General features: G+C 42.9%; 1 protein-coding gene across 1 annotated transcript in view; it reads left to right on the top strand.

The window, feature by feature from the left end:
- The window catches only part of greb1l (GREB1 like retinoic acid receptor coactivator), a 52,034-nt gene extending 29,394 nt beyond the window's left edge, over positions 1–22,640 (top strand). Inside the window, exons 3-34 of the mRNA XM_030773912.1 lie at positions 106–265; positions 535–711; positions 1,096–1,272; positions 2,707–2,883; positions 3,650–3,772; positions 4,448–4,573; positions 5,725–5,865; positions 6,116–6,238; positions 7,265–7,405; positions 7,625–7,810; positions 8,221–8,529; positions 8,948–9,076; positions 9,216–9,350; positions 9,758–9,955; positions 10,948–11,128; positions 11,414–11,603; positions 11,715–11,848; positions 11,958–12,297; positions 12,632–12,744; positions 13,044–13,288; positions 14,125–14,699; positions 15,156–15,258; positions 15,605–15,769; positions 15,988–16,124; positions 16,417–16,578; positions 16,906–17,110; positions 17,384–17,558; positions 17,891–18,106; positions 18,785–18,926; positions 19,422–19,622; positions 19,850–19,988; positions 20,779–22,640. Of these exons, the coding sequence (XP_030629772.1) occupies positions 109–265; positions 535–711; positions 1,096–1,272; positions 2,707–2,883; positions 3,650–3,772; positions 4,448–4,573; positions 5,725–5,865; positions 6,116–6,238; positions 7,265–7,405; positions 7,625–7,810; positions 8,221–8,529; positions 8,948–9,076; positions 9,216–9,350; positions 9,758–9,955; positions 10,948–11,128; positions 11,414–11,603; positions 11,715–11,848; positions 11,958–12,297; positions 12,632–12,744; positions 13,044–13,288; positions 14,125–14,699; positions 15,156–15,258; positions 15,605–15,769; positions 15,988–16,124; positions 16,417–16,578; positions 16,906–17,110; positions 17,384–17,558; positions 17,891–18,106; positions 18,785–18,926; positions 19,422–19,622; positions 19,850–19,988; positions 20,779–20,942 (5,886 nt within the window). The 5' untranslated portion in view covers positions 106–108 and the 3' untranslated portion in view covers positions 20,943–22,640. The remainder of the gene's footprint in view (positions 1–105; positions 266–534; positions 712–1,095; positions 1,273–2,706; positions 2,884–3,649; positions 3,773–4,447; positions 4,574–5,724; positions 5,866–6,115; positions 6,239–7,264; positions 7,406–7,624; positions 7,811–8,220; positions 8,530–8,947; positions 9,077–9,215; positions 9,351–9,757; positions 9,956–10,947; positions 11,129–11,413; positions 11,604–11,714; positions 11,849–11,957; positions 12,298–12,631; positions 12,745–13,043; positions 13,289–14,124; positions 14,700–15,155; positions 15,259–15,604; positions 15,770–15,987; positions 16,125–16,416; positions 16,579–16,905; positions 17,111–17,383; positions 17,559–17,890; positions 18,107–18,784; positions 18,927–19,421; positions 19,623–19,849; positions 19,989–20,778) is intronic.
- Positions 22,641–26,953: the final 4,313 nt, after the last annotated feature.

Genomic DNA, 26,953 nt, shown 5'->3' with positions numbered 1-26,953 from the left:
AGACACAGTTCTTTGAAACTGGATCTCTTCTCAGATAGATGCTTTTTTACCGAGTTGTTTTGTTTGTTTGTTTGTTTGTTTGTTTGCTTGTTTGTTTTCTTACAGGCAATGGGAAACTCATATGCAGGGCAGTTGAAATCCACTCGCTTTGAGGAGGCGCTCCACAACTCCATTGAGGCCTCCCTTCGTTCCAGCAGTGGAGATCCACAGCCCATTTTCACACAACTGTATCTGGAGCCAGAGCAGTATCCTAGCAACCTGGAAGGTGAGCCAGCTTATCTACTCCATTGTTCCCATAACACAAAAAGGAACTTAATAACCCAACACCATCCACCATGTTCAAACCAGGATGTTTTATTCCAAAGGCCAGAGTTTGACTCTACAATGTCACATTTATTAAATGTTATTTCTGTGAAGTCTGTGAGCTCATTTTACAGTAAATTAGCTCTTTTGGTCAATCTTGAGAAACAGTTTCAGCAGGAATCCAGACACAGATATGATGTGTTCAACCTTGTTGTTTTCTGTGTCATATAGACATTAAGCCTAAGATGAACCTAAGTCTCAGGTCTGACCAAGCTGGTCATATGCTGATGAATGGACAGTCCTCCAATGGCATCGAAGATCTGGAGGATGATGACGAATCAGACAGCAGCAGTCCACCACTGCCTTATCTACAGGGCCCGGCCCCTGAGGGCTGCTGCACGACGGATGGTACAGAAAATCAGAACCCATCCTATCACTCACCAACACATGCACGACATTCACAGATTACACTGTAAGACAACACATCTCAAAACTCGCAATGGTGGTTTGTGGTCTCAGTGGGATGGAAGAACGTGTTGCACATTGAACAGTAATAATAAATATTCCCCTGTTTACCACTTACAGTAAAACTGAAAGTTCTGTTCTTTGAAGAAAAATAAGTTCCCAACTGTAGCCAGATGTTACAAAATATAGTCTGTGTTGGGGAGATGAAGCATGAAGTTGTTAGTAATAAGCTTTTAGGAAAAGACGAGCTAGACAGCAACAACAACAGCTACGACGATAAAAAAAAAAACAGCCCTCAGTGTGCTAACTCAACTCTTCCACATATAGGTTTCTGCCAAGCTGGGAAAGATCTGCGACTGGTCTCCATAGCAACAGAGTCGATTGATGTCCCAGCTGGGTTTGAGCTGGTCGGTGCAAAATCCCCCAGCATCCCAGAGCACATACTAGTCTGTGCGGTGGACAAACGCTTTCTACCTGACGAGAACGGGAAAAATGCACTTTTAGGTTTGTCCTCACTCACTGATCTACATTTCCAGTTCTGTTGTTCATTTTAAAATTTAAAACTCTATGAATTCCAAAAACAAAAAGAAAAAACTTGAACAGTGCGGTACACACATAATGTGATGTTTGTTTTCTATGTTGTTAATTCAGAAGTGGATTTGTTTATTTATTAACATGAAAAGTAACATCTTAAAGCCGCACCATCTTGAGAAAGCACAGTGGTTTTAGAAGTCCACACATAACACAAGGATACCATCGTTCTAAACATCTGAAATGAAATGCAGTCATAGTTCTAATCTATACAATGCACTATATGCAGTAATTTATAATAATTTAATATACAATATCAAAGACTAGGTAATAGCATAAAAATACTAAGGGGGGAAAAGCTATAAATACCTCAGTTTTACTGGAATCTCTCAATCTGATCCTCTCAGTCTGAGGTGATTGTTACAGAAACTGTCATGTGACTAGGTTCAGTCTAAACATAAGTAGATTGGCAGTCAGCCATCCACTGACAGCAGTGAAGGTCATATGGAATGAATATAACCTTGTTTGTAATGGTATCCGAAGCAAAGACTAGAATCACCAATGGAACTAGTGAGGAGTATCAGGGAAGCATTGAGCTGACATAAGACATAAAGTAGAGGCCTAGTGGTTGAATGTCCAGAACTCCAAGCTTTTAAGCCAAGGACCTGTCAAAATGTGGCTGTGACTATAACAAGAGGGACCCAGGTACTGCAGGTCCACTCAGTGACAGACAGCCATTTCTGATAAAAACCCCATTCTGAATCAGAGAACACTTCTTCATTCAGAGAGTGATCCGAAGGTGCTGCAGGACGGTGTGAAAAAAAAAGAAAGAAAAAAAAAAAAACAACACAAAAGAGTGATGTGAAGTGAGGGCATGTACTTTTTGAAGAGTGGTCCATTCAAAGTGTTAGGGCTTAAATCAACAACCTCTCTTTACTGCAACATGAACAGTATTACCAAGAACAATATGAGTAAATATTGCACTGGTACCGATGTGCAAAGTTCAGATTTGAACTTGACTGTAAATTGTTGCCAAATGACGTCTCTCTGCCCTTGTACAGGATCTCACTGGGGAGTGATCCAGTGAGATGTTCCAGTATTATGTTTTTATTTGAAGTCTGTGAAAAAACCTGATACTCTCTGTCAATATGGAGAGTCTTTTTTCTTTATTTAAAAAAAAAAGTCAGAATTCAGATTTAGCAGCAGATTACATGTTAGGTATCACTCTACTCTGAGATGAAGAATGATGATCTTCTGAAACAGATGCATTACAGTTAGTTACTGGCTTCCTGGACTGCGTTTCAGTCTCCAAAAATTCATCTGTAAGATTTAAGTTGTTTTTTGGGGTTTTTTCAGATTATGTAGTGGTGTGATGATGTCTTTGGCTTTTTTTTTTCTGCTGTAAAGGATTTTCAGGGAACTGCGTTGGCTGTGGGGAAAAAGGGTTCCGCTATTTCACCGAGTTCTCCAACCACATCAATCTGAAGCTGTCCACGCAACCCAAGAAGCAGAAGCACTTAAAATACTACCTGGTGAAGAACTCTATGGGTGCTCTGTGTAAAGGCCCCCTCATCTGCTGGAAAGGTATAGAGCCAAATCAAGCCAGGTCAAAATGCTTGCCAAATCCAATCACTGGTCTGAGACCAGTGCTGTGTTCGCTCCAGTGTTTGGCCAGTTCCAGTTTGAGGAGCCACGGGTTTGGTTGTATTTGATGCAGCCATGCATACGACATTTTCAGTGTGTCATTGCCATTCTAGAATGACCATCCAAATTAGTGGGTCCCCTGAACTGAAACTAGGAAATCCTGAAATACAAAAGTTTTATCAGTCATTCAGACAGTTTTAATTACCTTATTAATTTAAATAAGATTTAAATGAAGTACCTCCCAAACTAAAGGAAAATAGAGAGTAAATTATGTATGTAACATGTACTGCAGGTAGGTGCTCTCACTCAGGTGTGGTTCCCAAGTTAACTTATCAATGCTGGACAGGTAGATGATTTTTAAGGTACATTTGCCAGGAGCTTCAGTGATGAAGACAGTTCATCCCGCAGGTTTCCAAACATTTCCATATGTAGCTTTGACGTCTAACAGCAGTGGCCAAAACAATCAGCAAAAATTACCATGTATTTGGAAGATTGTCAATTCTGTTGAACTTACACATAATTGTCTCTGGATAGTTGCATCAAAAGATTACAGGTTCTTTCATTTGAAAGCAAGGTCTGTTGTCGGGATACCTGATTGCGCCCTGCTGTTCAAAAACGGCACTCTTAGAGCTGGTTGACTTAAAGCTAACATGAAAATGATGACAACTGCTGTTCTTTTTGTGTTTTGCTGTTTTTCTGTCTTCAGATTGTAAAACCAAACAGTTTTCCACTAGCACCTCCTCATCCAAGCCCAGCTCTTCATCGTCCTTGAGCAGTAAAGAAAACGGAGGCACCAACAGCTTTAGCCCCTCTCCGTTCTCCCTGTCAGGTCTGTGCACACAAACAGCCACAGGCTCTATCCTTTCTCCCTGTCAGGTCTGTACACACAAACAACTTCCAGGTCTGGGTTTATTCACAAACAAGTAAAGCCCCTCTCCTTCCTCTCCCTGTCCTTGTGACAGAGAATGCTAATGTAAGATGCTAAACTAGCCCATAACCAACATAGACACAAACATTCATTATAGAATGTTTCTGCCCATTCTAGACTCTTCCCGCTTGTCATCGGTGACATTGCTGGGAATGGTAACCTTCAGTCCCAGGCAGATCCAAGGGGAGGACAAGCTCTCTGCTCTTAGCATTGGCTCCTCTCAAGGTTTCTTCCACACACAGACATTTTCTTTATCAGCACAGCCTTAGATTTTGTTGACTGTGGTTTTCAGCCATTGGATTTCTTCTGCTGCTCTGTGCCTCTGGAGGTCCCTCACTTTCTTTGGTGGTGTGTGTGATGAAAAAAGAGTGTTGCTTTTTTGATTACCCATTTTCCATGCAGAAAGAGATGTCAGATATCAACTTGGTTTGTAAAGTTTGCTGATCTGTGGATATATTTTGCAGTATAAAATATAGAAGTATGTTTAGTTAGTGTTGTAACTGCAAATAAAGATCTGTTAGTTGTGTTGAATTGTAATAGCGGATCATTGTTTGTTCCCTTTTGTCCTTTTCACAGACTCCCCTCCAACCAGGATTCACTCCAGCTCCAACTCAGGGCTCTTTGGAGCACAGGACCTGACCAGGGAGTGCAGCTTTCTTAAGCCTTTGTCGTCCAGTCAGGGGACCAAAACCTTACCCATTGGTATGAATGATTATTATGATTATTATTATTATTATTATTATTATTATTAATAATAATAATAATAATAATAACGTTAAATAAGCAGTGAATCTGGGCTCAGTGGGAACAGAAAAGAATTGTCTCTCTGAAATGTACTCTCTGTACATTGAGAAACCACAACCCAAGCTCAGTCCTTTACTGAGCTGGAGGCAGCACAGGTGGGGCTGGGGGTTGGGTGGAGTGGGGGGTGGATGGGGGTGTAGTAGAGTGAAGGTCATTTGGATTACCCACTTGAGCCCCTCTGGCACACGCACACTCTCACACACAAACATTAATTCCGAAGGAAGAACTGAGTAATGAGTTTTGAAGGTTTAACTATCCATTTTCGCATTAATCAAGCCCTCCATGGACTGACTAACCGTATCATGTCCTCTAATTACAAATGTGTCAGGAATAGTAGATGTGAAAGTGGCTCTAGAGGTTTCTATAGCCACACATACTGTCAGATAATGGAAATCAATTGTGTTAAGTACTCAAGCTTTGCGCTCTTTCAGAAATTACTCACAATGTATCGGTCAACCCCACGTGAAAGACTGTGTGTTTGTGCCATAGAGAACAGAAAAAAAACATGCGGTTCCACAAAACACTAACATAATACCCACATTATTAATTAGAGAAACTGCAGAATCTCACTGAAAGAAACCCTGTGACTGAACTACATTAGCACTCAGGGATTTGGAGGGGGGAGTTACAGTTAAAATATATACTGATGTAAGAGATAAAAAGACTGAGACATCATGTAAAACACTTTATCAAAACTGGATGTATTGTTGCAATAATAAAAGAATGTCTTCATGCTACAGAGCTTGAATAAACTGAGGTATTATTCAGCACAAAACTGATTTTTGTTGTCTGGTTCTATTTTGGTTGTTTTTCTGTTGCTCATTTAAATATTTTGAATAATTTTTTTTAATATTGCAGCACATCTGCCCAAACTGGCCACTATGAAAGGAACTGATATGTCTCATTTTTAGTGGATATTGTGCTCTTTTCTAATTGTTGGCTGTGAATGTGGTCTCTTCCTGCTGACTTATACAAATGCAGCAGATAAAACAGTACCTCATTTATGTATGTGTCTGTGTGTGCGTGTGTGTGTTCATCCCTGTTTCCAGTTCCCACCGCTCTACGAGCAAATGGTTTGACAAACGGACTAAATGGTGAGCCACGCCCCGCTCTGCTAAGTCCCACCCACGTGACTCCGCTGGGCACGCCAACACACGGTTACCGACCGACTGATCCAGGGGACAGCCCTGGTGAGTGTAACACACACCAGTAGCATGGTTGTACCTGCCACTGTTCACAACACAAAGTGTATACACACACACACACACACAAACACATACACACATAAACACATACACACATGGTTTATATATACAAGAGTGTTTTTTATCTGTTTTAATGACCACAGTATTTATGGTGCATTTTCTGACTTTAGTGTAAATTGTTGAAGAGTAATTCAATCTTTAACTATTTTTGTTTCTTTTGTTGTTTTTGTCTCAGCTTCCTCTGCCATGTCTTCAGGCCCTCCGAAAAAGCGTCACCGCAGCTGGCACCCCACCTCTGTGGTGCCCATCCCTGCCACAGCCGTCCCGGTGCCCGCTATCCGCCCACTGGCCAGCGCAGGTGACCACTCTGTAAAATTAACTGGTTTTGTTGGTGCTGATTTTCACAAAGCAAAAAATAAACTGAAGCTGTAAAATGTAGCTGAAGTCAGCAACTGAAGGCAAAGCAGAAAGGCATAGCACAGAGTACAGTGCGGGCACATTTTTGGTTCTCTCTCTCTCTCTCTCTCTCTCTCTCTCTCTCTCTCATTCACTCACTCACACCCCCCACCCCCATCTCTCTCTCCTTCTTCTTCTTCTTCTTCCTCCCTCTCTCTCTCTCTCTCTCTCTGTTTCATGTGGACCAGGGCCCTTGACATTTCCCATTGTCAAGGGTGATGTATTCGTAGTTACCATGGAAATGGGAAAAGAATGGGGGCTCATCCTAAGAGAAGTATCTGGATGGCTGTCTTTGATATGAGAAGGTTTTTGACAGAGAAAGGACCCTGCATTTGAGATGCCCTCTGTGTGTTGTTGTTAGCATCTTCGTATATCTATGAAAAACCCATCTAGTGATTTGTTAATTGATTTGTTTTGATAAACTGACACATGCCCCATCTGGTCCACAGAGAGCAATGATAGGATGGTCATGATAAGTAAAATAAAAAAAAAACATTATAGATGAAGATTAACAGCATCAAATGAGATAAGATAAAAAGGCACACTTTCCCTGTCCTCAAGACTGCCTCTGTAATTAAATGTAATGTAAAATCGCAGAGGAATTTTGTCTAGAACAGAGGAAAACAAATCTCTTCCTGTGTAGCCATGACACTTTTGTTCCAAACCTAATGTGGTTCCCCTGACTGTGCTCTGCACATGCTCATTAGTGCCACTGTTAGTGGAATCAACAGTTGTTCGTAAAGAAGACTGGAGCTGAAATCAGCATACACTACCTGGGTCTGAGGACCAGAAGGATTGCTTACCCCTGATCTATGTTTTCATGGAGGTGATATTACAACGTCATTTCTTCAAGTGATGTTGGAATCCAGCTTATGTCTCTCTCTCTTTCTCTCTTTTTCATTTTTTCTCTCTTTCTCCTCCCTCCCAGGCTCTCTGCTCTCCTTGTCCAATCCACAGCCTCCGCCTGTGTCAGGTGTAATCCAACCTCAGCCAGTCACAGCTGGAGAGACTGTCATAGTCCCAGACAACCTGCTCAACACCTCTGGAGTCCGGCCTGTCATTCTCATGGGTGGGTTTCTCCTCCGTTATCTTCCGCAAGTGGATGTTGAAATGTGTAGAGATCAAACTTTGAATTTTAAGATGCTGTTGTAGCAGAGCTACAATCAAAAATGCACCTATAGAATGTAACAGTGCGTTCTGTGCTGATTGTTTACCAATACTTGACATTTGATTCTCTTCTATGCTGATGTTGACAAATAGATGTTAATTAAGTTGTCCCTGCTTTCAGGTCATGGTACTTTACCATATTTCTACGGCAATGTGGGAGACATCATAGTGAGCCCCCTGCTGGTGAGCTGCTTTAAAGGCAGCCATCTAACAGAGCAAACCCTGGCCAGTCTGGACATGTCTGCCAGTCAACTCCTCACCGTGGAAACCATGATCCTGCTCACCCTACAGTACCTCGCCAGACTAGGTGAGAAACTTAATCCAGACAGAGTTTCTTTTTTTTTTTCCTGCGCCTAAGTTATGCAGTAACCTAAAGTTTGAAAAAAAAAGTTTGGCTATTACAACACTCAGTTCTGAAAATGCAGGATTGTTGTGGTTTAGTGATGACCAGATGGAGTTCGTTGTATTTGGCCTCTGATCTGGAGTCTAATTGAGGTCTCAGACTGGAATTTAACTGGTGAAACTGGATCTGAAATCATTCCAATGAATGGGCATGGTTCATACTTATTGTTGCCAGCCATAACACAGAATTCTACTGTAAAGAGGAGAACAACATTGTTTTCTATATTAAATCCATACAGAGTGGTTTATTACCTTGGCAACTCTATTCTGTTCTATTCTATTCACTTCCATTTCACTCTATTCATTTCTGAGCAGGTCCGGAGCAGATCCCCCTGCGCGAGGAGTTTGAGTTCATTGTGTTGAAGGCCATGCTCTGTGGCCCTCAGGGGCCCCCTGTGTCCCCGGCTCAGCTGCCCTGGCTGGCCCGGCTCAAGGCCAGTGTGTCCGGCGGGGCGGTGCAGGTGTTGGTTACCCATCATTCCCTGGGCGAGGGCATTTCTGAGTGGCTAAGCTCTCTGAGCGAAGGTGTGAACCAGCAGCAGCAGCGTCAGGGACTGCCCGACTACGTCCTCATCATCTGTTCATCCAAAACCGGCACCAACGAGTTCTGTGTGCTAGTTCTTGGTGAGGAGGCTGCTGGCTCTATTTCTGATGTGGACCAGAACCGTCCAAAAACACCAAATCACTGCTGCACTGCTGGTTTATTTAATTTTCAATTGGTTTTAACTGAATAGGGGATGTTTGAAGTGGGCACACAGTCTTATCATCTTCTTTCAATGAGAAAAGACTTTTGGCTCAGTGTAGACCATAGACCAGTGTAGAAACATATCCAGACACACTTGGCAGATTTTAGCCTATTTAACACATATAGACCATGGTCTAAGTTGCATATAGTCGCTTGACTGTGTGGAACATTTTGATAACTGAATGACAACATCACTTTTCATAATGCACTATATGAATTCACTCAATGTTAGTATGATAAATCAACTGTCCCTACTAATTGTGTGTACAAACGTGTGTGTTTGTGTGAATTCCTCAGGGAAGTACCAGTCCCGAGCACTGGCTGAGGGTATGTTGACCACTAACGAATTTCTGAAGGAGATCAGCTATGAGCTGATCACAGGCAAAGTCAGTGTGCTGGCCTCTCTCTTCCGAAGCACCTCTCTAGGTAAGTCTCCCGTTAAAGCTCTGGTCTCTCCGTGATCATCAGCCAGGTTTTACCACAGGACACATCTCCACAGCAGTTTTACCAGTTAATATTAGCAAGACTTGTTTTTTTTTTTCTTAATTCTATGTCACATGGACAGGAGACAACCTGGATAAGCAGCTGGTAAAATATCAGCGCAGAATGAAGGACCTCGTCATCCAGCCCTTTCAGGGCGACATCACCGATTACATCAACCCTGAGGAGGCAGCAGCCATGCTCCCTGTGTCCAAACCAGGTGTGTGTGTGTCTGTGTGTGTGTGTGTGTGTATGTGTGTCTGTGTGCATGTGTGTGTGTTTGTCTGTCTCACTGTCTGTCTGTCTCTCTTCCTGCCTCAGTCTCTCTCTTTCTGTCTCTCCCTATGTCTCTTTCTTTCTGTCTGACTCTGTTTGGCTATGCATATGTATCAGTGTCACTGTCTTTCTCCCTCTCTGTTATTCTGATCATCTCCCTTAATCAGGTTGTGCTTGGTGTGCATATGCACACATATGTTTGTGAATTATAACAGTAAATAAGCACACAGCATCGAACTTTAGCTGCTTTTCATTGGCATTCAGTCGCGTTCAGTTTGCTGTGTGATCCACAGACCTGCTGAATGATGTGTTTCACTGGCGTCCATGAACATTTCGCTGTGTGTTCCACAGACCCATTGGATGACGTGTTTCAGATCCACCCCCCCCAGCTGAGCGTGGCTCGCAGTCTCCTCTCCCAGGTCTGCTCCATTGCTGACTCCAGCAGCCAGAGTCTGGACCTGGGTCGTTTCTGTAAGGTGGACTTCCTGGTCCTGGTGCCCCCCTCTCACGTCCTGGTGCACCAAACAGCACGACGGATCCGGCAGTCAGGTCAGTGTCAGAGTCAGGATGACCCTGTTCTCGACGAGTACAGAGCAATCTGCCTCTGTGTGTGTGTGTGTGTGTGTGTGTGTGTGTGTGTATGGGCTTTCCTCACTCTGCACACTAACAGTCTGCGCCCAGCCTCCTCTCCGGATATGCTCTTTTAATTGGTGTTATTTTGTTGTGTTTAATACTGAAAAACTAATGCATGAAAGAAAAGTTGATGTGAATGAAATTCAGTTAGGTTTCCCTCAACTCTAGTTGTAGTGAGTTATAATACTTCAGAGAATATAATAATGATTATATTATGCTGTATAAAAATAACAGGTAGTTTATGTTTACCTAAGCAGCACAGGATCATTTGACAGTGAGTGAAAAATGACTTATCAAAGCTTGTCAGATAAGATTGTAACCACTTAGAAAAGTAAACGTAATTCTGGTCAGAATGTACAGTGTGTCCATCACAGAGCAGAATGTTCTGGAACAAATATTGATAAACGGCATTCAAAATAGTCTATGTCGACCTATGAAACATTGCTAGGGATTGTGTTTCTGTCATCTCTTTGATTCATTTGTTTTTGAAATGGCGTGATGGAACAGAAAGTCATTTTCAAACACGGTGTCACTTTGCCTGCCCCTCTAAACATACAAGTCACACGTGCACGTTCACACACACACATGTGACAAGACATGTGACCTTTAAACACAATCACTGCACAAGCTCTGCTGACCTAATCACTTAATTATCACACTATCAGTGTGTGTTAGTGCAGGTCTGTTACTGAAGAGAACAGGTCTGGCTCAACAAACACCGTTGTTTCTCTATGCAAACTCTGTGGACAATTTGGATTGTTTGTAGTAGAAATTTTTTAAAAAATCCAGAAATCCCTTATCCCATATCAGTTTTAATCATGCAGGAATTTTGATTAACAGACAGAAATGTTGTGACAATGCCAAACTGGTCACAAATGAGAATTAAACAAACGGTGTTGGTGTTGTAGGTGTCCTAGTGGATCTTGGCATAGAGGACGCATCCTCCGCCCCTCAAAGATCGGAGAAGTATGTTGTGCGTCTCGACGCTGATGTTCACACCAAAATGGAGGCCTTCATGAGAAAGGTCAAACAGAATCCCTACACCCTCTTCATTCTCATTCACGACAACTCTCACGTCGACCTGACCAGGTAAGATACCCACCACTCACCTTGACACCTCTGCCTTTTTATGCCATTCCAAACACTCCAGTGTAAAAAACAAGCATACTAAAATGGAGATTACAGGTTTATAAGGAAACAAATTGTTGTGGTTCTTTGTATGTTTTTAATTCTGAAGCTCCTGTCTTTCAGTGTCAATGCTCCCCAAGTACAGCCAGTTCCCTGTAAAGAGCTTCGGAATGGTTTTTTTAGGTCTATTTTTCCTCAGGGTGGAGTGATTTGGAAGAGTAACTGAATCCCTCTCTCTCTCCGCAGTGCCTTGTCAGGTTCAGTGTGTCACGGTGAACTTCAGGGTTTGGCAGACCGAGTGGTGAACTGTCAGGAGGTCCTGGAGGCTGTCAACCTACTGGTCTTACAGGTCAGCTGCTTCCCCTACACCCTGCAGACCCGCCAATCACGGATCAGCGTCCACAACGAAGTGCACTGGCCCCGTCCTAACAGTCTGGTGAGTCCTGCTCTTCTCCACCAAGAATCAGTTCTTAGGACGAAACACCATTAAGTCTCGATTCCAAAGACACTGAGCCAAACGTCCGTGGTGTGTGTGTTGTGTCTGCAGGGAGAGCCCTCGGCTGAAGACCTGCTTTACTTTGGCCTGGCGGACTATAGCAGGTCTCTGCAGTGGGGTGTGGCTAGTCCGATCCTCCGCTGTGACGACGCCTTTGAGAGGATGGTCACCACTCTGCTAGAGAGGTCAGCAGGAACACCCAGTCCACGCCCATGCTGTGACCAGTCTGCTTTTAACACTCCGTAGAGTGTTTCTGGATGTCTTTTTGATTCGCCTTTGTTCAATCGTTCGCAGGCACCCTCACCTGCACAGCATGGTGATCCGCAGTTTCCTGCTGATCCAGCAGTACACGGAAGCCATGATGGCTCTAACGGCGGCTCCCTCGCTGCGGGACCATGTGACACCGCAGACGCTGGCCATGGTGGAGGATCTGATCAGCGCGCCAGGCTGGGGCGGCAGCGGCCGTGGGCACATGCTCCTGGTCCGCGTGCCCTCACTGCAGCTGGCCATACTGGCCAGAGAGAGGCTGGAGGACGCCCGGGACAAACTGGGCCTGCAGTACCGATTCGCCGTGATTCTGGCGAGTCCCGCCAGCGAGATTAGCCTCCCCCCGCACTTCTGTGCCCGACTGAGGGTGAGAGCAACACACAACACACTCATCCTGTGGGGAGGAAATGGCCCTGTTACTGAAACTGGATCTAAGAGAGGGAGCTCTTGATCATCCTGCTTCTCTTTGTTTCTTTATGAAAATATTAAATGAAGTAAAATGATAAATGAAGTAAAATGTTTAGCCAAGTTCAACACTTAGTTGTTCAACACCAAAGTTGTGAAACTGGATGTTTACATTCTCTCTCTTTCTCTGTGTGTCTGTGGGTGCGCATGCGTGCATGTGTGTGTGATGTGTGCGTGTGTGTGTGATGCGTGCATGTGTATGTGTATGTGTGTGTGTCTGCGTGTCTGTTGTGTAGGCCTGGCGGTGCTGTAATGAAGACTGGGTGCCTCATACATACGAGGATCTGGAGGGACTGCCATGCATCATCATCCTCACAGGAAAAGACCCCCTGGGAGAGACATTCCCAAGGTGCTTTGCACACTCTGTTTTGAGTGTTGAGTAAAGAGAGGTTTTAGAGGAGTCAGAGAGAGGGAAAAGGACAAACAGAATGATGAATACATGAGACAAACCTGCTGTAGTACTGTGGAGATGTTTGTGGAGGTAGACACTACCCTGTCAGTGCTAATACTGTGTTTCTGCACACACACTCCTATTTGCTTGACTCTCTCTTCTTCTCTGTCTCTATCTGTCTGTCTCTCTCTTTCTCTCTGTGTGTGTGTGTTGAGTGTGTGTGTGTTTTACACTGTGCTGTTTTGTGTCTCCTCCAGGTCTCTGAAGTACTGTGATCTGCGTTTGATTGACTCCAGTTACCTGACTCGCACAGCTCTGGAGCAAGAGGTGGGTTTGGCGTGCTCCTACGTCACCAAGAGTGTGGTCCCAGATCCCAAATGGAGTAGCAGCACCTCCACACAGGAGGAGCAGGAGGGTGAGAGGAGTCATGGAGAATCAGATGAACTGCACATGGAGCTGGAAAGACCACAGAGCAATGGCAGTGCTGTCACCAGAGCCTCTGGTTAGAGTTATCTCTCTCTCTCTCTCACACACACACACACACACACAGACATAACATATACACACACATACACACACATACACCCATGCAGACGCACACTCACACACACACATACACATACACACACACACACATAACATATACACACACATACACACACATACACCCATGCAGACGCACACTCACACACACACACACACATACACATACACACACACACACACACACACACACACACACACACACACACATAACATATACACACACATACACACACATACACCCATGCAGACGCACACTCACACACACACATACACATATACACACACACACACACACACACACACACACATAACATACACACATACACACACATACACCCATTGGCCACACACATGCACACACTCACACACACACCCACTCAACCCACTGTGTTGGTGTGATTTTGTGTGTTTGTGTATTGTACATTTGTTAGGTTAACCTGTAGTTCAGGAGCCATATATGGCTCTTTTCAGGATTTCAGTATTATCCTCTAATATAACACAATATAAAACATGCAACTAAAATGTGCAATTATAATTAATATCATTTGTAAAATTACATTTGATAAAGTATAGAATATTTTTAACAAGGAAAATATAGCATGCAAATTATGGTCTTTTGAAAAAGTTCCTCTCAAAATCTTTTGTTTTTGTTCCATGTGGTAAAAATTCTGTACTCTTTGATAAATGTCTCTGTCACATTACTGCAGAATTTCACAGATCACTGATGATCTTTCTCTCTCTGTCTCTGTCTCTCTCTTTCTCTTTGTCTCTCTCTCTCTCTCTGTCTCTTAGGTTCTCTCACAGAGAACGGTGTCAGTTCCTCAGGCGTTCCTGACTCCTCCCACAAGCCTTCTTCCTCATCCTCATCCTCTTCTCAGGGCGAGGCTGCAGTCAGTAGTGGGTCAGCGGAGTCCTCCTCCATCACCTCTCCACGTCACCCGCTCAAACAAGAATGTGACCTACAGAGACCTTCCTCCCTCACGACCCCTTCCTCCTCTTCCTCCTCTTCCACCTCCTCGAGCTCTTCTCCGTCATCCACATCCACTGCCCAGCGACCCAGCCAGTCCACTCAGTCCTTGCGGGGAGGGGGCAGGTCCCTGGTTTTCCCCCGTACAGTCATCCTGTCTCGAGCTGCCTATTCCTTGCTGGGACCGGAGGCCCTGGGTAAGCCAAGCTCCTCCTCCCTGCTCCCCCACGCCGACGTGGCCTGGAGCAGCCCCCTCCGACCCCCCGTACCACGTCACCAGGGCGGAGCCCAACAGTCGCACTACTACAGACACTGGACCACAGCCAAACAGCACCATGCCGACTATGAGGCCCTGCCCGTGCCACACCCCCGACGACTGCTTCTCACCGGACCCCCCCAGGTCAGAGACCATCTTGGCTTGGCTCCTATGAAATACTGTTTGTTTGCTCATTTTCTCTTTCAACCATTTTGCTTTTAGTTGGCTAAAAGTGATGTACTTAAATTTTCTTCACCAAAAGCATGTAGCTTCTGCAAAGCGTTAAAATATTAACATCTAATACTGATTCTAATACTCTTTTCTGTGATATGAAAAAGACTATTTTTAAAAGAATTTTCTAAAACCGAAGTATAAAGTCGGATTATGAGTTGGTATGATGGTCTGTTTGCCTTTCAGTCTTCATTTAAAAATCCTGGTGATGTCAGTCTGCTGTGTGACGTGTTCTAATATTGATCTTAATATTGATTAATATTGATAAGCATGTTGTGATTGTGCAGTACACCTGTAAACTAGGTCACACATGCTCCCCATTACCTTCAGCACAGCATGTGTCTGACAGCTACTCTGGCTCTGTTGCAGGTGGGGAAGACTGGTGCTTACCTGCAGTTCCTGCGTATCCTCTTCCGCATGCTTATCCGCCTACTGGAGGTGGATGTCTATGATGAAGAGGAGCTGCATGATGGTGAGTTTTCCATTTTCCAAAAAAAAAAAAAAAAAATATATATATATATATATACGCACACACACACACACACACACATACACACACACACACACACACACACACACACACACACACACACACACACACATATATATATATATATATATATATATATATATATATATGTATGTATGTATGTATGTATATATATATATGTATGTATGTGTATATATATATGTATGTGTGTACATATATACATATATACACACACACACACATTGTACAGAATGTTCTAGAAAAAGCACTGATGTTTTTTGTGTCCTGTCACGCTGTGGTGCTAACTCTATCGGCTGGAATTTTGAAGAAGTAACAGAAGTGTCAGAGTCCTCTCTCACAAGAAGCTCCAAGTGGCCCGATGTGGAGGAGATTCATCAGCTGCCCTTTGACCTTTACCCATGTGACCCCAAGTTCCGAAAAGCCAGTCCAGTTTACACAGATAGAATGCCCAAGATTTTCAAAGGTAAGCTTTGTCTGCTTAAAACACTCCAATTGGTTCACTGAAACTGAACACAAAGACATTTTAACATGAAAGAGTCAGGGATGATTAATCAACCAATTCTTGCAAAAAAATGAAATGTAAGTTTCAACAGTGTCTTGCTCACGTGTCTTTGTGTGTGTGTATGTGTGTGTGTGCATGCGTGTCTGTATGTGTGTGTGTGTGTGTGTGTGTTTGCATACATGACGCAGGTGAAAAGATGGAGGATGAAAACAAAACTGCAAAAAGAGACACCGTGTCCATCAGACTCAGCATGTTTGCTGCCCACAATGCATTTCACCACTGTGAGCAGTGTCACAGCTACAGCGAGGCCAGTCCAGCCACTCAGGCAAGTTACTCAGATACAAAACACACACACACACACACACACACACATATATATATATATATGCTCATGCTTTAATATTTTATCCTAGCCGAGATGTCATCTATGCTATGAGCTTAGATCATTTTTTTTGTGAAATCTAAACTTGTCAGTGAACTACGAGTTGAAATCTAATTTATAATTGTGGTGTTTGTGAGTATGCACCCAGCATGTGGTGTGAACCAGATGTAATGTGTGTGTGTGTGTGTGTGTGTGTGTGTGTGTGTGTGTCTGTGTGTGTGATCTGTGATTTCAGCTGTCGGACTGTACCTTCCATGCCTTCACGTTCTGTTCATCCATGCTGGGGGAGGAAGTGCAGCTGCACTTTGTCATTCCCAAAGCCAAAGAGCAGCACTTTGTCTTCACTCAGCAAGGCAGTCATTTAGAGAGCATGAGACTCCCACTCATGTCTGACAAGGTGAGCTCCATCTGACACCGTCTCACTCTCCTCTCTGCTCCCAAAACGCACAGCTCCTGTGCTCAGACTCTTTCTCCTGTTCCAACTGGAATCAATGGGAAGCATAGAAAAAAGAGAAAAAAAAAAAGAAGAACCAGTGGCTGCCTTTATCACAGCCAGCTGTGTGGGATTATGTCAGGAATTAGAGAATTGAGATGTACAGGAAGACAAAACCACGCTGGCATAAAACAGGACTGACATGTTGTCTTTAGATTCTAATTCTAATCCAACGTTTTTTTGTTTGTCTATCTCTCGCTCTCTTTCTCTTCCTCTCTCTCTCCCTGACAGGACCCTAGCTTGTTAAAAAGCCCCATCTTCACTCCTACAACTGGTCGCCATGAGCACGGTCTACTCAACCTGTTCCACGCCATGGAGGGGGCGGACCACCTTCACATCCTGGTGGTCAAAAAGTATGAGATGCCCCTTTACAGGAAATACTGGCCTAACCACATCCTCCTCGTCCTGCCTTCCATGTTCAACAGTTCTGGAGTGGGTGAGTTCTGGCCCAGCAAGCTGACTCCACATCCCACACAAACACACACACGTGTAAATTTGAGGGTGTGTGTGTGTGTGTGTGTGTGTGTACACACACACACACACACACACCCTCAAATTTACACACACAGTGCTGCAAGCTCTGCAATGAATTTCCAATTTAAGATCGGCGTGATGAAAATACAAGTCCCAGAATTCATTGTTTCCTCCTTTCTATTGGTATGAAGAACTAGTAGGTGATGACGCAATATTTGTTTGTGGTGGTTGCCAGGGGCAGTGCGGTTCATGATAAAGGAGCTTTCCTATCACAACCTGGAGCTGGAGAGGAACCGTCAGGAGGAACAGGGTGTCCACAGACAGGATGTATGGCCTTTTATCGTCATGATGGATGACTCATGCGTGCTGTGGAATGCACATCACCATCACCACTCGCAGGATGGAAATGGGTACAGACAAACTAATCACTAAACAAAAATTTAAAAATAAAAATGCAACCATAAATATCATTTGGTCACCATTTTTCACGAGACCAGCCCTTCTGGCTCCACTGTGCTAGAACATCAAGATAGTTCTCACAGTATGTTTAGCATTAAACATGTAGACAGCTGTGATAGAAAAACATTTTATTTTATACTGTATGTTGTTGAGGCCAGAGAGACTCCTGCAGCCTGCAGACAATTAAATACAGTCATCTATGGAGTTGAGGTGTTCTTCACTTACTTGAATGAGTTCTGTTACATTCTCCCTCACTCTCTTTCCTTTCTCTCCCTTCTTTAAGCAGTGTCACAGAGGTGACCAACGTGTCTCTGAAGAGTCTACTACAGCATATAGAGGCCACGCCCAAAGTGGCTTCCTACGCCATGTTTGGCACACGGAAGTGGAGCAGCGCGTTGGCGTCACGTCCGCCCACCAGGCCTTATTCCCGTTGTCACCTCCACGACTTTGTCATGCTCAACGTGGACCTCACCCAGAACGTGCAGTATGACCTCAACAGGTGAGGACAGTACAAAGAGATGCTGGCTCTAGCCCTAACCCTAACCCTAACCTTAACCTTAACACAGAACATGCAGTGTCAACTCAACAGGTGAGGATGGGGGACATAGAGGCACTGAGGTCAGCTCATTTAAAACAGTGTTTTACCTCTAGCGTATGTTGTGGAGTCCTTGAGGACATTCTAATCAGGGCGTTAGTATGGGGTTGAGAACACACAGGACTGTGGAAATGCCTTGAATAACTGCACTCGTAAATGCTTGCGGCTCTGGTTCCCGCAGAGTTGATCATGTTTTGTAACAGAGGATAAAATCTTTTTTTATTCAAAACTGAAAGGAAGTGCTGCTACAGCGAGTATATATATTTTTTTGATTTGTATATTTTGGTTGGTATTCACTAGAAGGAGAAGTGGACAGTGCACAGGTCCAGATGAAAGCCATGGTCAGACAGTTTCTACACTCAAACTCTGGTGTTTAAGTCGTTCTAGAAAAAATATCATTGATGGAAGGATTCAGGAATCTTAACGCACGTTGAAATGTTTGTCTAAGAATGAAAGGAAGTTTGTCTAAGAAAGTTTGTTTGTATACATGTTTATTTTTCAGCCTGACCTCTCTTTCTTTCTGTATCTGTCTCCCTCTTTCTCCTTCTCTTTCTCTCTCGCTCTCTGACCCTGTGTGTTCAGGTACACGTGTGAGGAGGTGGACTTTAACCTGCGTGCCAACAGCAGTGGCCTGTTACTGTGTCGTTTCAATAACTTCAGTTTCATGAAAAAGCACATTCCTGTGGGTGGCCACAAAGACTTCGTCATCAAACCCAAACTCATGGTACAGCCATAAACAACACGTGTTAAGTCTTTATTGAGGAATGATACATTTACGTAAAGGATTTACACTTTGATAACTGATTTATGATTGCATGACCTGGTAAACCCTTGACAAGATGAAACCTTTCTCTTGCTTAAATCCTTTCATGATTTTACTCCATGAATCTGTTTGTCCTATTGTCCTGTCTGTAACTGAAAATATTCATTTATGTTGGTTCTTGAATATCTCAAACACTAATGTTAGTGATTCTACTGGGTATTTCCAGCCATGCCAGTGCATTAAGCCATTTTGAGAATTATTTTAAAAAGCTATATTTGGTTTTATTAGAGGCCCATAGACTTTAAATATTAATTTTCCTCAGCTTTTTTAAACTGCAGAGTGTCTAGAGAGACACTCAACACACAGATTAAGCCAGATAAACACCGTGTTCTCTCTGTCTGTCCGTCTGTCTGTCTGCCTCTCTGTCTGTATGTCTTTCTCTTTCTCTCTCTCCAGGCTATGGACAGTCCCACACCCATCAGTGCGGCTCAGTACGTGTGTGCCCCCGACAGTGAACCCACCCTGCTGGCTGCTCCTGCACAGTTCCTGCTGGAGAAATTCCTTCAGAGCTGCAGCCACAAGCTCTTCCCTAAGGCAGTGTATAACCATAGCAACCCCATCCTGTCGATCGACAGTTACCTCAACATCGGCCCGGAGGTACCGCAGACGGAGAAACACGCTCAGAAACTCAAACTTTTCTTTATGAATTATCTGTTTTAACGATTTTCATTTTCATTCGTTATCGACCAGTTTAAGTCCCAAGTCACTTGTTCTCTTGTCAGCTTAACAAAGTCAGTTTCAAACAAAATAAAATAATAAAACTTGCAGTAGCATTTGCAGTCCAAGCCCAGCTATATAAAGTGTGTGTTTGTGTGTGTATACAGGTGTCAGTGTGTTACGTGAGCTCACGGCCTCACTCAGTGAACATGGATTACCAAGGTGTTGTGTTTAGCGGACTGCTGCTCTACCTGTGTGATTCCTTCGTGGTCTCTGGTCTTCTCAAAAAGTTCCGCTTCCTCAAAGGTCAGACATTCCTTCTTTTGTCTCGTTTTTCTTTTCAATGAATCTCAAATCACTGAGGAGATTTTGCTGTCTGAAGGACAACTTCATTAAACATGTTGCCAATGCCAATACTAACCACTAGCTGTCAGTATTCTGCAAGAGGATTCAGTAAAATTAGAAATACTCCTGCAATATGGACCTGACCTTTACAGTGAAAATACTGAAGTTATCTAAGTTACTGAGAAATCTCATACATCTCTTCACAAGTTAAGAACTTGTCAACACCTGGGACTCAGTTGAGCCTTCCAGATCATTGCTTTTTGTACCATATTCTCTCTGTGGTTCCTGTATCTCTCTTCACAGATAGAGGAGGATTGAGACTCTGAAAACAGTGTCTTTTACACGTGCAGACTTTAACAGACAGAAGTTAATGACATTTCTTGATATGAGTCGTACAACTTATCTTATCTTCAAATTCATGTCGTTGAACCCTCGGTTGTTTTTATCTGGTCTTTGTCTTTCTAAAGTAAACAATATCATTGGCTTAGATACATTCTTATACTTATACGGACATTTTCTCCAGTAAGTTGGCCGCACTGTGTTCCAATGGTGAATTTTATAATTTTATGGTAAGGCAAAGATATTGGTGTGCATGCAGAAATCTCCAGTACAGTCAAATGGATGACGTCATCCTAGCTCAAGCGTATATGCATAAAAACATCTGTCTTTGAATGGACTTAATTGAAATGAATTTGACACTTTTGTACATATTGCATTTTGAGTGTGAATTTCCCTGTGTGACGCTGTGCAGGTGCCACGCTGTGTGTGATCTGCCAAGACCGCAGCTCTCTACGGCAAACCATTGTCCGTCTGGAGCTGGAGGACGAGTGGCAATTCCGTCTGAGAGATGAATTTCAAACTGCCAACTGCAGCGAGGACCGCCCCCTCTACTTTCTCACGGGACGCCACATCTGACACCTACCCTCTCCTAAAAAATAAAAAAGCATTCTCCAGCGTGTGAAACTCAAGTGGGGCTCCGGAAAGAGATGGATACATAGAGCAGCAGGAAGTATGGAACTAGAAATCAAGATTTCATCAATTGGGCCAGTGGTTTTTTTTTCCCACACTTTTTCCAATGGCCATCAATGTGAATTTGTAGGAGCTCTGAAGAGACTCTTTTCTCTGCACTATCTGAAGGAGAAGACAGTGGGGAGGTGGGGGTGGGGAAGTAGAGAGTCATGAAATGGAATGCCAGGATCACCAAAGTGTATCATCATCCACCAACAAACAAGTCCTTCAGCCAATCAGCTTTTTGGAGGCTGTGTAATGAGAACTGTCGGGAAGCTATGAACTTGTTTGTGTTATTAAATCCTGCAGAAGCTGCAGGATCTCCTGGAAACGATTTTAAATGTGGGCTTTGGCTGCCCAAAACTTCTGTATGTCCAAAAAAATGGACATGTTAGCAACCTCAGGGAGTTTTTTGTCACAAGGCAAAGAAAAACTTTGTCACTTCTGCCTTTCTCTGTCTAACGTATAAACATCTTTGTATGTGGTGGACACTTCTCTCTGGATACCATCAATCACTCAAACAGATCCCTCTTGACTTTATTTTATACAACAATGACAGTTAAGTTGAAAAATTATTAAAAAGAGTCGCTTTGCTTGTGCGACCTGGTGATTTGATGTTGGTTGATATCACTGTCATTGTTGTAGCTTTTCTACATCTTCCAACATCACCAACCCTTTCTGACACTGGTGAATGGTTTAGAATAGATTAGACAACACACTGGTCAGCTTCAAACCCAGTCAGACTCTTACACTGTGTGAAGACTAACATCCGTAGATCCTTTACGTTTCAGTGCTGAACCATGGATTCCACTTTGTGACCTTGTCTTTATTTTGCCTTCATTTTGCCTTCACTGTTGTTTGTAATTGTAAAAGCCCAGTGACCTATGCCTGGTTTCAATCAGCCTTAACCACACTTGGAAAATGCAGGGTATCCTGCAGCAGTTAGCTCGCAGCTTTGTGAAGGCAGAGGTTGAGTGGTTTAATTGTGAAATCCAAGGTGACTTAGGTCCATTGTGACTTAAGCCACATCAGAAGGTTTCTCAGTGGACTTATGCAAGATGTCCAAGGGCTGTGGACATATCACTGCATAGCCCATGGAGTTCAAAGTGTGAGAATGTTTAAAAGCCCCTGTGAAAACCATTGTATTAGATAAAAAATGTTATTTGTGTTTAAAAGAGGTGCATGCCAACACAGGTAATGAGACACCACTAACCATGGAGGAGCATTCTGTGCCCACAAGTCAGTGGTGCCAACACTGAGACATTCATTGGCACTAACAGGTTATTACTGATAAATCCATTAACAGAATGGTAAAGTTATCAGGTCCATTCTTCAGAATGAGATCAGGGATGACACCGTGGCTTTTGGGAATCCATCAGAAATGTGTTAAGTGTATTTGTGGGTGGGATATTCAAAGTAAATCATTTTGGGGGAGGGATACAAATGTGAAGAGCTTTGTTTACATGGAAGAAGAAGCTGATATTTATGTACAGACTCTGTAGTTGCTTTGTGTTTAATTTTTTTTTCTAAGACGTGAGTCACTTTTTGAGCCATAAGTGTTAATGACATTCTGCATTTTTTGAGATTTTTGCCAAGGCACAAAGAATCTACCTAAGATTTTGTCTTACCGCGTTTCATTAACTTCGCGTTACTGTTATTTTTGGGGTTACTATTATTTTCCTTATTTAAAAAAGCATATTTTTTATGGAGGGATGCTTATTTATTGTTCAAGCTTCTTGAGCTGATAATCACGTGTGAAGCGTGGTGTTGACAGCATGTTACATTGGCTAATGTTAGGGAGGATTCTCCATGCTCTCTTATCAGAAAGCTTTGCACAAGATCATTCAAGTCAGGTACGTTATCAGGACGTACTAGAAAACACTAGGGAACCAAAGAGTTCCAAATCATGAACTTGCACTATACAATTGGCTAATGGCCAAATGCCAGCAGTTTTTACTTTGCTTGCCCATCAAAAGAAAAAAATCGTAAAATATGAAGAAATTACACTTCAGACCCATGATTGTGTCGTTTTTCAGCGAACAGAACCAAATGGAAGACCCAGCCGAAAGCCCTGTGAGCTCTAGAATGTTCTAGAATGTGTCGTGTTTTGTAGATAGTTTTAATGTGCACATAACTTATGCAAGTTGCTTTTCACAATCTCCTCAGACGCACTGTTTGCTGTGCATTAGTGTGAGTTTAGCAAACCGTGGCAAGCCAGCCCACTCTATACAGTTAGCCCGTAAACTACCTCATGATCTACCATAATGGTTGTGGGTTAGTGGACATATGACCTTTTTGTTGAAACTATGAATGTAATAAATTGACATTAAGAACAATGCAATGGATTCTGTTTTGTTCTTATTGTTTTTTACTCAATTTCTGCTACATAGACTTGATTTGTTTCAAATTGCCCATGCCAGGACTACAACTAACTTCAGTGTATAAATGCACACACACACATGCACAACTACATATTGAGCCATTTCTTAGTAACCAATCACAGTATTTTGAATGTAAAGCCACAAGACAGTGCTTCACATTTGGTTCTCTAATGAACCCTCCCACTGTGGAGATGCAAACACGATATGAGAACTGTACACTTTATGACAACGGTACTTTTGCGTGCATCCTTGAAGAGAGATAATAACTATAGTGTGAGATATACAGCGGTGCCACGTGGACTGACATGACCTAAAGCTATTGCTGCTCCTGTGCCCCAGGCTAACATTCGCATAATTTACAATACAGGTTCAAGCAAACTGCCTCCAACTGTAGGTCAAAGGTGAAGATAAATAATGATCTCTGCCCTGCTTTGTCTTTTTTTATGGCGAATCACTGTCACATACCCCACATCAGACCATACAGCCAAATGGACTCAAACACAGTACACATTTACCTTGAACTTGTGAGTAACTTAGTGTATGTAAACATCAACCCCCCCCTTACACCCTGTTATTCACACACTCATGTACACGCACACACACCTTTCCACATTCCTCCCTGCAACACCATTACTCGCATCCATTACTTAATGCCTTCTGTGTATGCTTTGCGTGGACTTGTGTCCCTTTGGTGTTTGATAATGGTTTGATTATGATACTCTGACCACTATCCGGTCACGGTCGACTGTCTCTTCACACGTGGTGACAGGATTGATGCCTTTGACCTGTCACTATGACCTTACATTTTGTTCTGTCTGCTATTGTGTTAAAGAACCTCCAGCTGTCAGTCAGGAGTGCTCTAAGCAAACCCACAGAAACATTTGTGTATATATATATACATATATATATATTTGTATATATATGTATGTATGTGTGTGTGTGTGTGTGTGCACGCATGTGTATATACATACATACATATACATATATACACACACACACACACACACACACACAGAGACGCGTCATGCCCAACCAAGCTGGAGGAGGGCGGGGCGGGCACGTGTCCTAGCAGATATTTGATAGCTGGATTTTTTATCACTTTATTTTATTTTATTACTATTATTTACATACATACTATGTACATAATATGTAGTTATGATCATTTTATATTATGAGTCAAACGTATTCTTCTAGTTATGTCATAGATCAAAGTCACACACTCCCTTTCCCTATGGTATTGGTTTCTTCCAAAAGTTGCAGGATGAAATCGGTTCACAACAGCAAGTACACCAGTGTAGCCAGATTGGGCGGCTTTGAATTTGATTGTACAGGTCAAAACTGTACAGGTGAACAAAATTTGGGCTGGTTCGGGATCAGTTTGGTGGTTTTCAAACAATGCATTTTATAGGCTAATTCCTGCAGCCTGTTCAAATTGCCACCGACAGTCTGTTCTGCATTTAAATACGAGGTCTCATGCACACACCTGTCTGTCGGGAGTAAAATATAATAATTATAATAATTATTAATTAATCACTGTGTGTGCAAATAATTATCTTAAATCTCTAAAATAACCTCAATCTACACTGTAAAAGTGGGTTGTGTGAAGGTACTCTGACTGTGTTTGTGCTTGTGCAAAGAGAAGCATAGATGAGAACGGATTATATTGTCATTATTAGGCTGCTTTCACATAACAAACGGTAGTAGTTTGTACTGTAGTTGTTTTGTTCAGCTCTGAACTGCCGCTTTCCGAGAAGTAGAGAGAAGCGCACCATATGGATGGCAACACTGCGGTCCAGAAGGTGACGATAATGCAGCTAAAAGCTGTCTGCCAACTTCCAATAAACAACAGAAAAAGAGCGCTACTCTCTACAGCAGGGGTGCAGCGGAATAGTCAAAAAATTACGTCCTAAGTCCTTTCCTAACCACTTTTCCTTGACCTCGATGGAAAACGTCACGAGGTTAAGGAAAGGTGGGAAAGAGAATTCATAAGGACTTAGGAAAAGACAACCGCGGTGCTAAGAGAATCCGACTGCACTTCCACTAGTCTACGTAATCATGCGACGGCGGATATTACTGACGTAGATCTGCTGTGGTGAAACTACAATGTTCCGAAGATGGACTACTAAAAGCGCATCTTAGATACTTCGCCCCGTGCGTTCTTATCCTGTTTTTTTTCACGGTATATAGACGTACACAACCCGGTGAAAAATGTTACTTCATTACCATGGTTGGAATTGAAATTAAAAAAAAGGCATATAGGCTACCAATCACAGAAGTGAAACGAATGGTTGCTCATGCTCACCCTCCTATCCGCTCCCATTTATCGACATGAATCCCGGTATGATTGTAGGAAAATACTTGTTAAATTTATGCAAGACAGACATAACATGTTAGGCCTCCAAATCTAATGCTTGTATTTCAATACCAAGACTTACCTTTAATCAGAAATTGTTGGAAAATTGTTAGTAAATTATTTAAGTTCATATTGTGAATTTTAACTTTTTTATGTTAAGGATTTAAGTAAGAATGCATGAGCACGACGCGGTTTGCGCGAGAAACTCTTTTATAGTCAGAAATCGTTAGAAACTGTTATATTTTGGAGAGTATATACGTCTTTTGACCGACACCATCACTTCGTCATGTTACTTTTATTTATTTATTTTTATTTTACTTGTATAGGATCAGCAAATCATTAAATGAGAAAATTTCAGCCAGATAATCTTTGTGTCGCGTCAAGGATACGCTTGTCACTGTCCAGCGATTAGTGATACATTCACATAATCGTTTGTTGTCATGAACGGCCGAATGGTTCGGCGCTTTAAATGCTGCTACCGCAAAGAATTGTAGGACGAAATTATCTCCTTTCTTTTCCTAAAGGATGGTCTAGTGTACCCTGTGCTAAAGGAGATAGGAAAGGAAGCATCGAGGCACCTTTCCTTAAGAATTCGAACAGCTCTTATCATGGCTGCCACTAAGATACTTCCGGGTCATTTCAATCAATTAGAAACCTTCCTAAGCAAAAAAGACTATTCGGATGCACCCGTAGTGTGGCAGGGGACGACTCATTACCGTTCATAAAAGAAGCGCTACCTGATTGGCCGACACAACGTTGCCGCTCCCGCATAGACTGAGGCTACGTTTGTGCGGCGATTGTGACGTCATATCGTCATACTTAAAAAGGGCGACCACTAACGAAAACTTCAGTGTTGCTGACTGCAAAGCGTCGTGAGTGGTAACAATTAAGTAAGAACAAGTCTGTCTGTATAAGAAATACTGGCTCAACAAAATGTCTCAGGAGAAACAGGTAAGTGCTTGTGATTATTAAAATATTCGTCGGCAAGAACGTAACAGAGGGTAACAGGGTTGGCCGGGCAGGGTATCCTATCTAACGATCGCCCATTGCGCCGCAAGCTCTCCGAGCCCTAAAGAAGTCTCCAGGTATCAGGCAGTTGGTGTGATGGCATTGGTGTTGTTTTCGTGCGCTTGGCGGAAAAAACAGGCACTCCTCGCTCCGGCGATCGTCCACCACCGGTCCGT

Source organism: Chanos chanos, chromosome 5 (assembly GCF_902362185.1).
Source record: "Chanos chanos chromosome 5, fChaCha1.1, whole genome shotgun sequence".
Lineage (NCBI taxonomy): Eukaryota > Metazoa > Chordata > Actinopteri > Gonorynchiformes > Chanidae > Chanos > Chanos chanos.
The sequence above is the reverse complement of the archived record's forward strand: the minus strand, read 5'-3'. Positions and strand labels throughout refer to the sequence as shown.